An 18085-nucleotide genomic window follows, 5' to 3' on the forward strand; every position below is an offset into this window, starting at 1 on the left:
ATTTCATTAATGGGACAGTAGTGTTGGTGTCTGCTATAGGCACAAACATGAGAGATTGCCAAAAACAAACACAATTTTTGGTTCAGTTGATTGTTTATAAACTGTACAAATACTTTACATGATACAAAATTATAACAAAGTAGATGTCATTTGTTCTTGTTCACCTACAGTACAAACTTAATTTTGTATTTATACAATATAGTGCAATCCATGGTGACCAGACCAGTTTTTGCCAAAACCTTATTAAATAAGAAAGCACACCTTACATTTTATGCAACATTGCACCTAAAATGACGGAGAAATGCAACTGGGTGACATGGCTCAGAAAATAAAATATGCAAGTAATTTCACTCTAAAATCCATATCGAGTCAGCCAGTGCAGAGGCACATACACAGGAAACTTTCATATGAGGCTAGGAGTGTAAAATAAAAGTTTGCTGCAGATTGGAGTAAAATCAATTGTTATCTTGTTCAGAATGTAGAATGACATGGACAGACGTGGGCCAGTGAAATTGTTACAAATGCAACTTACTGTATGTTACAAAACACAGTTTATATCCAACAGTTTAAATATAGATGCATTCTATTGCTTTAAGTGGATTATTTGGGTATTTTAATATAAATGAAGTGGAGCAACAAGCTATTTGGCTAAAAACATTGGTCAGTAGTAAAAAGAAATAGGCTGTTAAAATGTATGCACACTAACAGTACGCAGAACAAATAAATACATCTCCTACTGCATTGTCACTAAAGTGTTGCATACTTCCTATGATACCATACTATTTATGTGACAAACATAAAAAAAAAAAAATCAATATAAATACTACCGCTATATTATTATTCCACCACAACTCAGACATTTCCCCATGACATTGTGTATAAACCTGGGTATCTCAGGACAAAACAGTACTTTGGACATTGAACACCACACAGGGGTGTCTAATAACACAGTAATTATAATAAAGACAGGTCTTGAAATGTGACAAGAAACCTGGGTAATTCTCAGATTCATAAACATAGGATACTATCTATAAAACCACATCAGGTTAATCCAGCAAAAAGAAATAGATCATGAAAAAAACAGATCTGAAATGAGGACAATCCATTCAAAATGCTGAAAGTGAGTGATAACATTTTATGTTGTTTAAAGTACATATACTCATAAAATCAGGTTGGGCAGTCAAGAATGAAAAGTGAACATTGATGACAGTTAAATTACATGAATGTATGTTGCTTGGAAATTACAATTTAGCATTGTCTATCCTCCACTGGGAAGTAGTCCTTGATGTGTGTTGCCTGTATAATAAAAAAATAAGGCTTACTGTAGACCCCAGTGTGTAAGTTGAATGACTTGCACCCACTCTTTCCAGTATGTTTTGTGCACGTGCATTAGGTGGATATGGTGTAAAATGGTAAAGTAATGTTTTTGGACTGCTTAAAGAAAGTGAATAAGTGCAATGTACAGGCTAAAAGATATTCATATAAAATCAAACGTTTATCGGATTATAGACAAATGCAATCCAAAACGTCGATAGGAGGCTCGGAGTGTATGGTGGTGAAGACTGGTGCAACATTAAGGAAGTTATCCTGTTCACCAGTACATTTCAGACAGGCAGACATGATCAGCGTATAAAAAGGTCCCTATTTCTGAATGAGGACCCTAAAAATGGACCCTTTTTACCAGTAATTTTAAAATACCCTCTCTAGTTAATGTGTAGTAAACTCATACTTCTTTAGAAAATAGTTAATTGCATCAGCTGAACTAATCCTTCAATACAGTTAAAATCACTCGATCTATTTTATCCTCCGAGCAACATTTAGATGATGAAAAGGCATTACTGTTTATACAATAACAAAACTTTGAAGAAAAAATACACATTGCTATATTACAATCTAATATAAAAAATACAATCTGATATAAAAGTAGCACCAATAACGCTTATTTTAAAACATAGCTATTCTGTCAGATTTTGCAAATGTAAATATATTAGTTTTATTTTTAAATACAAAGCGCAATCTTAAAATGGAAGTGAAGATTATGTACAGACACATGTTCCAGTTTCTTTGTTTAGCATTTTAAAATGAATACACAGTTTAAAAATCCTGCATGTAATGGTGTTGACACAAAGTAAGTTTCACAATTAAAAAGGCTCAGGAGGGCTGGTCAGAACAGTTTGAAGTTAACAGATGAGTATCAGGTATGGCACTTCTTGGTTTTGCTTGCACAGCCCTGGACTAGCATATGAACTGGTCTCCTTCCACAGGATAAACATTTTATCATGAATAACCTGGTCAACAAATTCTGCAAGCCATATGTCCTAATGCACATTTTCTCTTTGAATCGTTGGTTACTTTCAAATCAAAATGGTGGTGTCTTAACTGTGTTTAGCAAAAATACACCAGATAAGCAATAAATGATTAACAAAAATATAAGATCATGGCATAAGATTTGACAAATGTTGGCAGTCAAGGTTAACTTCGCAGCAAAAGGACATCGTAATAGGTATTTATGGAATTGTTTACTAAAAAAATACATATAAATATATAAATTACAGCACCACTATATGGCAGTTATCTATTAACAAAAAGGCACCAGGTGATTTTGTTGACAAATCTCTCAACATGTATCAAATTCAGTCAATGTAGTGTTGGTTTGGTCAGTTTCATTTTCCAGTTTTGACAAGATATTTGACAATTTGTTCCTCGTATCAGAATCATAATGTTGTTTTGTACTATGGAGGAGAATTACCGCTTCTTTTTCTTTAAAAGACATGTCCAGCAGGAGACATATTGGCAGTGTAGTATATTTAGAAAGATACAAATAAGTTACACAGGACATAACTTAAACTGTAGCATGTTTGTAAATGTGAAACATTGGTGAGATAAGATTGGTTTCTTCCACGGGATCCAGTGCTTCACTGTATTTTGTGTGCTGGCTTTGCTCATACTATTCTACCAAACAAATACAAGAGACTGCTAGAGGACAGTGGCTTCTTGGAAAGCTTCTATCCACCTGTAAAAACAATACAACCACAAAGTAAATTAGAACCAATACACAATTTCTTTTAAGAGCAATGTTTACAAGAGCCACTTAAAACTGCCTTATTTTCATTTGCTTATATTGACAGAGCAAGGAAGTCTAAAATGTTGGTATTCAAAAAGGCACGTTAAGTCTCAAGTGAATGCACACACAACACACAAATGCATACAAATTAGTTTTGACGAATTCAAATTTTTTTTATTTTATTTGTATTATACAGTACCTTTAATGGACACTAATTTAGTTAATCACTTTGATACTCAGTATATTGGGTATCGTTCAGGTTTTAATTACATATTATAAAATCAGTTGAATGTGGCAGGAATAAAATTACAGCATACCTTTGGGCAGTGTGAGGTTCATCTGCTTTGAAGATGTAAAACAAGGTGTTTTTATGATAGAGCTGGAATTGTGGATTATGATCAGACCGCTCCTCTTTCACACTGAATCCTAGCAAGGGCTGACTCTCTAAAGCAGCCACATCCTGAAAAATAAATAAATAATACAATTAAAAAAAAAAGAAAGCTGCAGCTGTTCAAAAACACACAAATATTTAAATTCTATAACCCAGGACCGTCCAACGAATGGTTTGTTGAGCTCCACAGTATGGCTCTCTTGATAAAGAGGTGAATGCTGGACATATGATAGTTTTTGCTAGAAGCCAGTCAAAGTGCAAAAAATAATTGTGTAAGTATTTAACTGTGTAGTCTGTTTAATGAGTATAGATATACTGAAGCTCTGTGTTGTCCAATAAAACAAATATATTTTTTTACTTTTAATACACGTACACAGCGGAAGAAAATGCACTGAGCCGGTAAAGAACCTGTAGAACACACGGCTGGTTGTACAGTAATTCAAAGTAACATTGCAGTTAAAATGGACGGCTCTTTTTTAATCCCATTAACATTAAAGATTGCACAGTACTTCGAGATTACTCATGACTTCCAAGTTAATGTTGCATTTTAACCCCTGAAAATACATTTTACTCTCTCAGTGTTCAAATTAGAGATTAATTAGACCCAAAACCTTATCTGGAACGCTGCACGTACATAAACTTTCCAAGTACCTGCAAATGGCTTACCTCGCTAGCAGCATAAGTGTATAATACTTTGTTCTTTATGACAAACCATAGATGTTTCCATGGCTTCTTATTACCCTTGGACCTGTACAGGTAGCCACTCATAGAAGAGTCTTCAGTGCTTGCAGACACCTTAAAAAAAAAAAAAAAAAAAAAAAAAAAAAAAAACACAATCAAAGCCATCGCTTGAAATCTCTTGTTCCTTTATGGTACTGCTGGTGGGGTTATAAGGTAGTACACTATATAAGCCTGCATTAGATTTCATGCGCAAGAGCAGATAATCAGGCAACTGGGAAATGTACAGCATGAAAGGGCTTACTTCTTTCAGGGCAGCTGAGATTTTCTTTTGCTTTCGTCCTGAAGGAATGCTATGGAGAACGGAAGACAAGGTACTCGATGGAGACTTGCTGGTAGGGGACAGAACTTTGGGTGAGGACTGATTATCTAGGTAAAGGAAAAAAATATGTAACAGATAAGTATGCTCATATGTAAATACATATCTGAAAGGACTGTTTTAAAATAAGTAGGCTTCCATTTAGATGTACTGTATTGGTTTTATTGGTACAGTAATATATTTTCAACAGAAATAGTATTTTAATTCAATTCAGAACAATATGATTCTGAAAATATCACTTGCCAAAACTAAAGACAACATGTTAACTGTAATACAGTACATACTTTTAAATCTGGTACGTATTGTAGCGGTATGTGAAATTTCCCATTAACAACCCAACAGCAAAATAAAATCTAAATGTTATCCATGCACAGAACTGCGTAAAACGTAAAAGGAAATGCAATTTAGCAAAAGCAAAAGCTTTTTTCAGAATTAAAACACCTGTGTGTGTGATCTATCTATCTATATATCTATCTATCTATATAATTACAATCAGTCCGTATAAATTCTGGCATGTGATTGGTTAAAACCTGATCACATGACTCAAAATAGATCCAACTATTGCCCTTGTGACGCTGCTTGCGGTCAACTGTTTTTTTTATAAACTTCCTCAAATTACATCACGCTGAACGTACTTCCTCGACACACAACAAAAACGATTTACAAAATATACTACAAAACAAAAGCAAACACTAAAATTGTCATGATAACTTCTCAGTTTTCAGATCAACACTTTTCAGCGTTGTCTAACTACCTACATTTCAAACAAATCTCGACGATGAAATAAATACAACATCTACAAACTCATCTACAGACTCCTCCGAAATGTCTATGCCACAGTGATTAAGTCAGACAGACAGTTCTATGCCAGAAAAACTTTAATAACTATGTGCTATGGACTTCTAAAACATTACTTTCTTGAGTGATTCATAAAACAAATATGGACTGCAGACCTTGGCTCATAGTAAACTCAAGGCCTCTCGGGAAGAACTATAGTTACCTCCTGCAGCTTTAAGCATTATAGTTCCCTGATGATAACTATAGTTCTTCCCTCGGGGGCCATAGTTTCGCCCCCTACACACCTTCCTATTCAGTCCATATTATATAGATAGACAGATAGATAGATAGACAGATAGACAACGTTTTCAGTGACATACACCCTCTTTCAGATGTAATTACAAAATTAGGGCTATTTGTACACTGAATAAGTAAACCATTGTGATGTACATATATAGTGTATGTATATAAAAAAATGTGATTAAAAAAACATCTGACATACAGATATATATCCAACCAAATCCTATTCAGTACACTTAATGCAGTCATGTGCAGGACATAAGCATTTTTTTTTTTTAGACTGGCATAATAAACAAAGGGCAGGCTCCTCCATGCAGTATTTTGACAGACTAATACAGTACTCGAAATAGCTTGTGTTGAATAAAGCTCTTACCAACTTTTAACACTTATCACAATTGGATAAGCAGCTCATACTTAAAAAACAGAGCCAGACATGAAACTATAACCCACCATTCTTCTGAAGCTCTCTGAAGCAGTGATCACAGACTCTAGCAGGTTGATTCTTGAGGTATTCAAGGCTGTGTTTGTTGGAAGAACAGGCTTGACACACAATCTGAAGAGACAGTAAAAAGGAAAATGTTAGGAAAACTCATACCTATAGACTGGAGAAATTTTACTTCATAGGGGAGTGAGGTGAAATTTCAGGAGCAACGAAAAACACGACTTACACAAAAATACAGGGAAGGCAGTCAGCAGTGAAAAGTAGTGAGAATAAAAAGTCGCTGGGTGTTCATTACCCCATTAATCTAAATGAATGGTCTGATCCTTATTGACTGGATCTTGAGTAGATCACAAACCTTCCCACAGGCTCTGCAGTGGTGCCTCCTCCAGGTGACAGTGAACTCACAGGTACAGACCATACACATGGTGGCCCTGGGGTCTGGGATCCAGATGGGAGCCTTGGATCCAAGAGGGGTGTCGCTCTCCACTTCCACTGGATCAGCCTAAGCAACATTAACCTCTAGTTACAACCTGGGAAACTGTCTAATCTACAGCATTTAAATGAATTAACAAGAGAAACCACCATGCAGCACATGATGTAGCCAACTACCATACCTCTTCGCTTTTGCTGGTACTAAATGTAATTCTCTTCTTGGTATAGTCATTAATTGCTTTTGAAATGGCTTCCAGCCATGCATCCCGTTCTGTGGCAGAGCTGCATAAATACAAAAAAAAAAAAAAAAGAATACAAATATTAGCAATCAATGACAGAAGCTAAGACACAGAACAATATTAGTACAAACAGAGCTGCCATGGTATATATACTGCCATAGCATATCTATTGCTGCTTTATTCTGAGGTGGCACTGATGAGGAAGAAAAAAGTCTGTATCCCAATATTGAAAGCCTTTGTTAAAAACTGATATGATAACAGCATGTGTTTTAATAAATACCATTTAACATCTTAAGTAAAAGAATACTTTACAGTGGTGTCCATAAGGATGCGCTGTAGGATTTCAATTCTCAAGTACCAAGTTTCAGGAAAAACAGTTTGTGAACTTGCATGCTTGTTCACATTGGCAAAGCTATTTCTTTCAAACACATCCCCCATTCACAGCTTATTTATAGCCTAGCCACTACACAGACAGAATTGCCCTTCTTCCCCTCTGCACTTCCAACAAAGATACATCTAGTTTTCTTAGCAAACTAAAGATGTTATCGTTTCTCTACAGGCATCCTGGCGAGCGCAAATAAAAGGTCAGCAAGTGCAGGAAGGCTGGCAGGAAACAAAGTGATCAAGTGACATTATTTAGCAGTTTCCATGGGGAGTGGCCTGATTTTTTTTCCCTGAATTGTCTCACAATCCAAAATTCTATGATATACGAGACTTGCGATTCTCCTGATTGGGTGAAGGGACTGTTTCAGACTCTGTGCCCCAGCTGTGTTACATACTTGTGCTTACTATGATTTATAAATGCGTTTATTGGGTGAAATGCTATTCACTGAACACAGGTGTGCTCAGAAAGCTGCTGCTGCATTTAAATCACCCATTTCTGCGATAGTGTGTCATCTTGTGAGGAAAAGGTTCCGCACTAATGCATAGGTTATTATATAGTGCCATGTCTGTTACTAACAGCGAGATGAAAATGGTGACTGCCCTGACAACAGTTTCATACTGGCAGACCAAACTTTAAACTGGACCCTGTTGCAAAATATCCAAAAACAAATGAACCGGGATTTATTCCTCTGATAAAGCCTTCTTAACTTTATTTTGTTTTAAGTTTATTTTTTAAATGCGACTTACGTACTAAATGTTTTTTATACAGTATATGATTTGATTTCCATTACATGAGAGTAGATGTTAACTTCATGTAGATTTGAACTCTGCTCTCGCCAAGATAAGCACCAACTAAGACATATCTTTGCAGTAAACTAATGTGATCCATCTGCATCTCCATCCATTTACGTTGTTTTCCATCCGATGGTGTAGATATCCTTCTGTCTGGTGTTGATTGCTGAAGTGTAACGCTGGCTCCAGGGATCAACTCATTTTGCCTCCCCAGCGCATCAGCACACACAACGGCTGCGATGCTGGCTCTGGGATCAACCCAGTGCGGTCTCTCCAGCATATCAACATGACAACTGTCTGGATTGAGCTAAGTAGGGTACATCTCTGGGGTGTTCAAGTGGGCACCTTCCATCCTCTGTGTTTCGTTGACTAGCCCACGATACCTCAAGAGGGCTCAGCAGTGATTCTGGCATCCCAGCATCACCCCCCTCCATCCCCCACTCAGCTCAGCCCAGCTTACTTACCTGTACACCAACGTTGCTTTCTTTCTATTGTGCTTGAGATCCCCATCCAGAACCTTTCTGTCTCAACCACAGCCAGCTGCTGCTCCTTTCTGCTGCTTCAGATAAGTTCTTCACTGTGCGACGCAACTCTTGGCCTCTGAACGCGACATCTGAGAAACAGAGTTGTAGAGTGTGTCACAAATCCTTGACAACCCAACTCCACTTGGTAAACCCAGACTCAGCTAGTTGAGCGTACCGAAGTTTCTTCCTCTCATACGCCTCATCCACAGCATCTTCCCATGGCACTGTTAACTCTACCAGATGAACAAGGCATGCTAATCCAGACCACAAGACAATGTCTGGTCGAAGGTTAGCGATGGCAATCTCAGGTGGAAAAATAAGCCGTTGACCAACACCTGCCAGCATTTTCCAGTCTCTAGCAGCTTCCAGTTGTCCTGGGCAAGGCTTGGTTTTAACACCTTTTCTTGGTGGTTGCTCTCCTAGATGGAGGAATATTGTCGTGTGTAATGCTTTGATGGAACTGGTGGCATCTTATTGGCCAGGTTACGCTTGTTTTCTAATGCTAAGGCCAAACATCGCAGCACCTGGTCATGGCGCCAAGTAAATCGTCCTTGGCTAAGACCCACCTTACATCCTGTCAAAATGTGCCTTAGTGTTGCAGGTGATGAACATAATGGACATGAGGGATCCTTACCCACCCAGATGTTTAGGTTCTGTGGTGATGGGAGAACATCATATGCTGATCTGATGAGGAAACTGATCCTGCTCTGTTCCATTGTCCATAGGTCTTGCCAGTCGATCTTGCATTGTTCCACACTCTCCCATCTCGTCCATTCTTCCTGCTTGGCCTGGGAAATGGCCTTTACATACCTGATCCTCTCCTCCTGCTTTTGCACCTCATTGACTACCAGCTTCCTCCGTTGAGCTGGGGTTGCCTTGTGCCATGTAGGAGGAGCTGAACTGAGACCAAAACCTCCTTGTCCATGCTGAACTTGCCCCATAATATCTCTGATTCGAAGGGCAGCCTTTGCATATTCCACAGCTTTCTTTGCCGCCCATTTTCTTCCAGTTTTCAACACAGATGCTGCCTCCCTTACACATTTGTCACGTGAATCTACTAATGTCACTTCCAGTCAGACTTTGGAGCACTTAAACTCCTCGGTTAGAGCAGAGATTGGTAGCTGCAGTATTCCTTTACCATAAAGTCCCACGCTGCTGAGGCAGCGTGGAACTCTGAACCATTTCCTGACGTATGAACTGATTAAAGCTTCCAGTTTCTCAACTGTTGTCAAGGAAATCTCGTACACAGTCAGTGGCCACAGCAGTCTTGGCACTAGACCAAACTGAAAGCACCAGAGTTTCAGTTTGCCCGGTAAAGTGCTGCTGTCTATGCTCTTCAACCCTTCCACTGCTTTTTGTCCAACTTCTCCCACACACACTGTGTTATAGATCCCCATCATATCATCTCCCTAGACTTTTCACTGGCTTCACAGACACTGTTGGTATTGCCTCAGCATTAATGTAGAACCTTTTATCTACTACTTTACCTTTAATTATAAAGCTACTCCTTGATTTAGTGGGCCTGAATTGCATTCGTGCCCATTCAACGTTATTGGTTAATTTGCCCAATAACCGATTAGTGCAGGCTACTGTTGTAGTCATTGTTGTCATGTCATCCATGTATGCTCGAATTGGTGGTAGTCGCATTCCAGAAGCCAAGTGCTCTCCTCCCACTGCCCATTTTGATGCCCTAATAATTACTTCCACTGCCATGGTAAAAGCCAGTGGAGAAATGGTACATCCTGCCATTATTCCAACTTCTAGGCATTGCCATGTAGTGCTGAATTCTGAAGTTGAAAAACTAAATTGTAAATCTCCAAAGTAGGCTTTCACTAAATTTGTTATTGTCATCGGTGCACTGAAAAAATCAAATGCTGCCCAAAGAAGTTCATGTAGCACTGAACCATATGCATTAGCCAAATCCAGGAATGTCACATGGAGCTCCTTCCTCTCCTTTTTTGCTGATTGAATTTGTTGCCAGATTACACTGATGTGTTCTAAGCATCCTGAGAAACCTGGAATGCCTGCTTTTTTAACTGAAGTGTCAACGAAGCAGTTCTTTAATAGGTAGGTTGACAATCTCTGAGCAATAATGCTGAAGAAAATCTTGCCTTCTACGTTTAACAGGGAAATAGGATGAAACTGACCGATGCTTGTAGAATCGTTTTCTTTTGGTATAAAGGCTCCACCTGCTCGGCGCCATGCTCTTGGTACAACCTGTTTTAGCCATGCCACTTTCATCAATTTCCACAGGATTCGTAGAACTCCAGAAGCATGGGCCCGTTGAGGTTCTTTTTTCTCTTATGCTGGTTCGTCTGACCGGGTTTGCAAGGATCATTAGGTTCATCACTAGTTGTATCCATGCAAGTCCTCATCACGTCTATGACAGGGTGCTGATATCCTGCGAACTGTGGTTTGCTTCCTGTCGTTGGATTTCATTTGACTGACTTGACTGACTTCGTAAGAAGTACTGATCAATGCAAGGCCCTTGTCCCTTCTCCCTCAAGCATTTCATTCTCCCTTGATGAATCTTCAAACACCTGACTGTTTCCGCCTTGCTCCAGCCACAGACACAAACCTGGAGTGCCATGTCTTTGCTAACTGCAGATCTTGAATTAGTCTTTTGTGAAGCACTCTCCATTCTCATATCCGTTTCCGTTCCTAAGTCGGTAATCGTGTTATGCAGCGTTGAGTCATCTTCCGCCTGCGCTCTCACAGACTCTAGGGGTATTTTTCTCTAATTTCTTAGAAGCCTTGGGCGGGTGTCTCCAGCATCCTGTTTACCTTTGAAAACATAGAGTTGGATACTGCCAAACCAGGGTAGCTAACCCTTGCCAGCTCCAATGGGGTCTCCTTCCTCCTGTCAGCTGTCTCTCCATGCTGTCACAAGGTCTTTCCCTTGTTGCCAGCTGCACTATTTACAGCAGTCACTGGATGTATCCATACATATGAATTACCTATACATGAATTTTATTATTGGCAGTGACCCATACATTTATCATCTCTTTCAGTGTTTGACAATTAGGTTACACCATTTCACGTGCTAGAAAATAATAACAACAACAACAACAACAACAACATATATTTAAAAAATAATTCAGGAGAAGCATGGCCACTGTAAACCATCTACCTAACAAAACCTAGAAAAAGTGAGTCATACTAGTTATTGAATAACAAGTGGCAGGACACAAACTAGCCTTGCAAATGCACAGTCCCCTGTTCTGAAGTTCCTCTTGGTAGCCCTGTGTCTGTGACACAGAATCCTTAACCAACATCTCTGTCATCTCCACTGACACAACAGCAGATGCATCTGCCACATGGTGTTGGCAGAATGACGGAAAGAATGATGAACCAAAGAGCATTTCACTGGGTCATTCTTTTCTTTGAACAGAATGGAACAATAACCTAGCTTCCCACTGTTTCAATTATTAAAGCTAAATTCTGCCAGCATGACACATGTCAAAGTCAGAAGTGTAACGTTTCCTTTAGAAATTTGAGAGTACATTATTTTATTGAAATGTTATAACAAGTAACAGTTTGATTCAAGCAGTAGTTATAATCCTAGTACTATATTGTAACCTGCAGTGAGTCTGTGTTCAGGCTTAATAAATGCATCTCTCCAAACGTAAATTAGGTTTTCATGACCGATAGTTTTAAGAAGCACTGTTCTGCAGACTTAACCTGTGCTTTTGTTCCATCTAAACCTGCCCATGTGACTCATGATTAAAGTTATCCTCTGTAATGGTTCATTATTACAAGATGAATCACCATTAGCATACAATGCATTTCACAGAAGAGAGCTCTTTCTGTAACAAAGTGCCCAGCCTGTGTGATTCCTCTTCGGTATGGTGAGAGTTACTGAAAGGACATTTTTCTGTGCAGGACAAGAAGTCAAGTGCTGCCATTTAATACCATGTATCAGATGGGCATTTGAGTGGCAGGATTCCAGCCAGACACTGTAGTGCTGGGATTCAAGGCACTAAGGCAGGGACCTAGTGTTCCAAGCCACTGCATTGGAAAGACTTTATTGAACAAATATTTAATAGTCTCTTAAACAAAGACTGATTCATTGATGGAGCTTGCTGAACACTGCCAAGACACAAGACAAGACAAGCAAGACACGACAGCAATTACAACGTTCGTTCAAACTTGAAAACTACCAAGAAAGGTTAAACTCCATACCTGGCTGACAGAATAAACGAACGTTCCACACTTTCTATGTTCAGCTCATTCTGATAGGCTTCTTGGGTTGGTTTGCTAACCTGTGTGAAAGGAAAGGGATTAGGGGGCATGTTCTTATAATTGGCATTTGATGTTTAGCAAATCACTGGAAAATGAGTCCACCCGATTACGTTTATTTTATTTATCTTAAAGCCTGTTTTAAGTTCTGGTAACTAAAATACAGAAAACACAGCTACTGACTCACTATTTCCTGACCAAGAGGGCCCTGTGACCACATTGCTATGTGCTTCAGTCCCATCCCGATTGCACTAAAATCAAGAATATATTGGTAAAGAAAGGGAATTTTCTATTTTTATTATATATATATATATATATATATATATATATATATATATATATATATATATATATATATATATATATATATATATATATAGACACACATACACACACACTACTAATATCTAAAAATAGTGCACATCTACATGTACATCTCTAAATCTATGACATCAATCCATATGTTAAGCCAAATACATTTTGCACAGTTATACGTAGACCTAGCCTCTATGGGGGTGAAATTAAATAAATAAGTGGGCTTACCTTCATTCCAGCCAAAGACAACATGTTGTTTAGTTTATACATTCCAGACTGTACAGGGGTGGTATACAGCAGGCCATCATTAAACTGAAATTACAAAAATGGTTATTTCTATATGATGGCCAGTATGAGCAATGAATGCAGGCAGTCTCACCCTAGTTGCCTTTGGACAGCTATCCTTAACCACACAGCAAATGGCACCAGTATTAATGTAGCAGACAGATCAGTCTGGAAATCATGCACTTCAAGTCATTGTGATTTGAAGATGGGACTTTAACGATAACAATAGTCAGCACATTAAGACACAACACTAATTACAACAATCTTGCGGCTAACCAAATCTGTAAACATGAAGTGCATAGAGACTGTTTATGAAAAAGACATATAAAAGTTACTGGGGTCTATAAACAGTGGAGGAGCTATCCACATAAAAAAAACACCACAGAGGGCTCCATTTTCACCACTAATGTATTTAGATTTGCTTCAATTCAATTTGGACGAATCTAATATACCACACTTTTTAAAGTTACTAACTCTTAAAGTCCAAACTAAAATCTCTTCCCTGTTGGAGTTTATTCATGACCCTATTTGACCACCTAACACTGAACATCTTATTAAAGCAAAAGCCCATTCTGCCAAACACTGATGCTATAAAGTGTCCGAGACCTAACTGCAGACTGGAAGCAAATGTTTAGGTTCGAATAGTCTTTCAGTGTTGCATGGTAGGATGGGGTAGGACGGGCTTCATCATGATTACAGATTACAGTGAAATCCTGAAGTGTACAAGCAGCTCGGTTTCTCCTACTCTGTTCTTTATAACAAAGTTTATTTCCTGTGCAAAATACAACCTTAAAACTGTTTCCTATACACCTGCTTCCAAGAGCAACGAGGAGGAGCTCACCAGAAAGAACAGTCGGGGCTGCATGACTTTCCGGGAGAGCTTCATCAGGGTTCCTTCCTTGAGAAAAACCTGGCCAAGTCAAGCCACCGAGAATGTTAATGTTGGCTCTGTATACAGGGCGATTTAAAAAAAAACAAAAACAAACAAAAAAAAAAAAAAACAAGAAACAACACCAAGTGTTGGGGGGTTTTGTGGATATCTAAGAGACTTTCCTTAAGTATAGCTTACTAACTGTCTAATGACGCACATCCAGTTTTCTTTATTTCCCAAAAGGCCGCGTTGAACCACATTGTGTCAATCCTTGATCCCAGGTACCGAGCATCACGTCTAACTGTTCTTGGAACTTCTGAGCTTTTCTTTTTTCCTGTTCTCCTGCCGTTTTTAAGTTATCCTACCACTCGAAGATTGGGGTCGATATACAGGTCCTGCTGTGGAAGCTGACAAGGATTGTGTGTTAAACAAGCTCATAACAGGGATCCATTGTAAAACGTATATAGTTGGTTGGATCTATCGAAGCACCAACGCGCGTGATACATTGTCGTCATTTTAGCTCTGTATGTTTGTATGGGGGTTTTCTTGGTAATTTGAGCGATATGGATCCAATAATTCTTTTCTTTGTACGCGTATAAATGCGATTTTTTAAAAAAAAAAAAACAAACAAAACACCTCTTACCCTCCCCGGCTGAACAATCTCAGGGTGACCGTTCAAACTATACTGGATCTGCATGAGCTTCTGAAAGTTATCCTGTGGGGCAATTACAATGATATGAGTACACCAAAGAATAAAAGGGTTCCCCAGACTTGGAATTTTCCATTATTATTGTTGGACTTACCCCTTGTTTCATGATGTCATTTGCATGATTGGCCACTTCTATGACAACAATAAGAGCAGCTGCATGTAAAGGAATATGTTTAGAATGGTTTAATATATGTAAAGGTGACATTCTAACAGCTTGTTAGAACTGTCTGTAACAGCTAGCATAAATCCAAAAACTATTTTATGATTTTCATTCATGTTAATACACAAACTAACCAACAAACGCTGTACACCACACATTCACAGTAAACTATTAACCTACCTAGGTAAAACTGGGATAAACAATGCTATTTTCTGAGCACACGATAACCCCCTGTGAACACCAGGTAACTATTTGCATATATTTCATAGGTGTGGTTGTACATGTAACAGGTTTACCATAAGTAAAACTAAGACCAAATAAAAAAAAATAAAAAAAACGTGTGTGGTTCGGATTAACAGACCCTAAATATTTTTTGCACAACAGGCTACATATTTCGATATCAATCTGAAAAATGGAACAGTGTGCACGGCCTCATTTTCACTCATGCGATTTCCTAGAAACCTCATGCAAACAAGATCTTCAGTTTCGTATCAAATTGTCAGCGTCCGAGTATCACCAAGCACTGGTAGTTGTTTTGCATGATGTTTGAAAAATGCAACCACATCACGATTTGCCACAAATCATTATGGATTACCTTGTAAATACTGTATTCTAAAATTATTATAAAATGTTTAGGTCAGCTGAATAACTGAAAAGTCTTCACAGTTGTCAAAAATAATTTTCCTGGATTGAAAGCACTTAAATGTATGTGTCTGTAAAGGAATACTTTGTGGGCGAACAGAGTGTGATCAAGTTCATCCTCTCAGTCTACCACCAACCAATACAGTGTATTTACATGAATTTAATATGCAATTGCATATCTATTTAATATTAATTTATGCCACACAATATAAAGTGTTACCCATATTTTTTTTATTTGGCCAAAGCAATATTGCTCTTATAAGGTACAGATAGCTTTAAAATGCTGGTAGAGTGTCTTCAGGAATGACTGGATTTATATCCAGCAGCTAACTCTTTTCTTAACTGTTGTATATAATTATCAGGACTGGGATCCCAGTGCCTTGTGTTGCTGTGTGCTTGCTCAGATGTATTCTTACCGCTAAAAGGAATCATTTCCATGTACAGCAAGGTGAAGACCTGTGTTTCAATTAAAATAATGCATCAGTGATGGGACATCAATCTAAGATATTGGATCTGCATCTCCAAATAGGTCACTGATTGAGTTTGTGAAACCCCTGAGCCCACTCTACCTTCAACAAGAATGCTTTTCTAATCTTTCTCAATTCTGAGACCTGACTGAAGCTGCTGCAGAAGCAGGATGTACCAGTCCTGATTGTAGTGGACACCCTGATTGGTCCATCATTTAGCAGAGAATACTTCAGGTTAGCAACATTTTTATGTCCACTGGAAAGGAATGGTGCACGTATTACAAAAAGCAAAGTTATGGAAAATAAACCAGAAGAATGTACTTTTTGCAGTACCTTGTGTATCTCTATAATCTGTGGAATCTTCAATGAGGTTTTTCAAGTAATCTGCAAACACAAAATACAAGTTTCTGTAAGGAAAGGAAAAGAATAACTGGAACATTCATAGTACCTAACATTACAATTTCATTTTAGGAATAAAAATACAATAACTATTTTTTGACTACATGTTATATACTTGTATGAAGTTTATTTAATTTAACATTATTAAGGCTCTTTTGTTTGTAGTTGTCTTTGCATTCGTTAGTTGCAATTTGAAACTTATTCCACTAGATGGCAGTTCTCCTACGAATGATCAGCAGTTTAAAAGGATAAGCTACAGTACAGTATTTTCACAGTATGAATATTCATACATTAGCAAATAACAGCAGACTGTTCTATCTCCAGATCATTTTTCTAGTGTACCAATTGTATTTTTTTTCTAAAAACGTATAAACTGTTCTAGCCTGAAGTGTCTAAAAGCTGGTGTGGTAGTCTTATCTTTAAAAGGACACCCCTTGGATGTCTGTTTCCTGATCTCCTTGCAATTCAATACCATCTACCATAAAAGCAGTCTAGACAGCTCTACTGTAGTACACACTATTTCACAGAGATATACACTATTTTTCTAGAGTATACAAACGGTTCAGATCACTGAAAAACAAATGGAAAGTAATGCATTGTTACAGCACATGAAATTTAGGGTGAAAAAAAGCAAACAAAGAAAATAAAACCATAGAAATGATGAAGCGCCAGACAATTCCCTGTGCCATCCCCTGTGTTTCCTACAGATGATTTACTTATCTCCTGGTTTTAAGAAAATAAAATCTCACTGAGACTGCTAAAGATTGATTGATGGCACACCTAAAAATAAAGGCTGCTCTTCACAAAACTCTTTTTTTGTCTGGTTTTCCCCTAAAGGTCTTAGTGTACTGAGAGTGCAGCAATTTGGAGAAGTCACATAAACGGAGTGACATCAGTAAATGCACTGCATTTTTATACAATTTATTACAAGTAAAAGAAAACAGAAGATTGGAGAATTTGTTTCAGTACAGCTCTATTCCTTGATTGCTTGGCAATTAACTACAGGTCTACAGGAGGCTCCATTCTCATTTTAATGGCCATGGTATAAATACCAGGATTACTCCTTTCCAGGGCAGTTTCTAGCTATACGGCATGCATATATTAAGACAGAGGATAAGGTAAAAGAACTCTTGTGCTCTACAGAACTGCAGTTAAGTTCTAAAAAAAAAAAAAAAAAAAAAATCATTCCTGTGGGAGTTTTTTTTTTTTTTTTTTTTTTACCACTGCTTTTAGAAAAAGAGTCTACCATGTAAAATATGTTCACTTTAAACAACCCCTTTTCCTCAGTGACGAGTGGTCCACCCACATCTGGAAATGAATGTCTTGTGACTGTTTAAACTGTTCGTGCAACTCAAAGGAAGGTGGTTTTTGTTGTTTTTACTGAAGTTTTATTTGGCTTATGTTTATGTCACATTGTTCTATTGAACATGAATACTCCACTGTTTTCTTTTAGCAAATACAAAACTGTTAACAAAACCAGGAGCTTCAGAGAACTGAGCAAAAAAGGTGATTTCCTTAGCAATACAGGTGGTGTTTAGCAATACTGGTTCCTAATGCCAAATAAGGGAAAAGGTCAATTCTGCCTCCAAAACAATG

General features: G+C 38.0%; 1 protein-coding gene across 1 annotated transcript in view; it reads right to left on the bottom strand.

The window, feature by feature from the left end:
• Positions 1-74: 74 nt before the first annotated feature.
• The window catches only part of LOC121319825 (FYVE, RhoGEF and PH domain-containing protein 6-like), a 35864-nt gene continuing 17853 nt past the window's right edge, over positions 75-18085 (bottom strand). The window contains exons 9-21 of the mRNA XM_041257675.1: positions 16424-16474; positions 14916-14974; positions 14756-14827; positions 14083-14151; positions 13185-13268; positions 12585-12664; positions 6646-6745; positions 6387-6533; positions 6040-6142; positions 4438-4562; positions 4122-4250; positions 3382-3524; positions 75-3013 (exon numbers count right to left, since the gene is read on the bottom strand). Coding sequence (XP_041113609.1) covers positions 2977-3013; positions 3382-3524; positions 4122-4250; positions 4438-4562; positions 6040-6142; positions 6387-6533; positions 6646-6745; positions 12585-12664; positions 13185-13268; positions 14083-14151; positions 14756-14827; positions 14916-14974; positions 16424-16474 — 1199 coding nt within the window. The 3' untranslated portion in view covers positions 75-2976. The remainder of the gene's footprint in view (positions 3014-3381; positions 3525-4121; positions 4251-4437; positions 4563-6039; positions 6143-6386; positions 6534-6645; positions 6746-12584; positions 12665-13184; positions 13269-14082; positions 14152-14755; positions 14828-14915; positions 14975-16423; positions 16475-18085) is intronic.

This window comes from Polyodon spathula, chromosome 8 (genome assembly GCF_017654505.1).
Source record: "Polyodon spathula isolate WHYD16114869_AA chromosome 8, ASM1765450v1, whole genome shotgun sequence".
NCBI lineage: Eukaryota > Metazoa > Chordata > Actinopteri > Acipenseriformes > Polyodontidae > Polyodon > Polyodon spathula.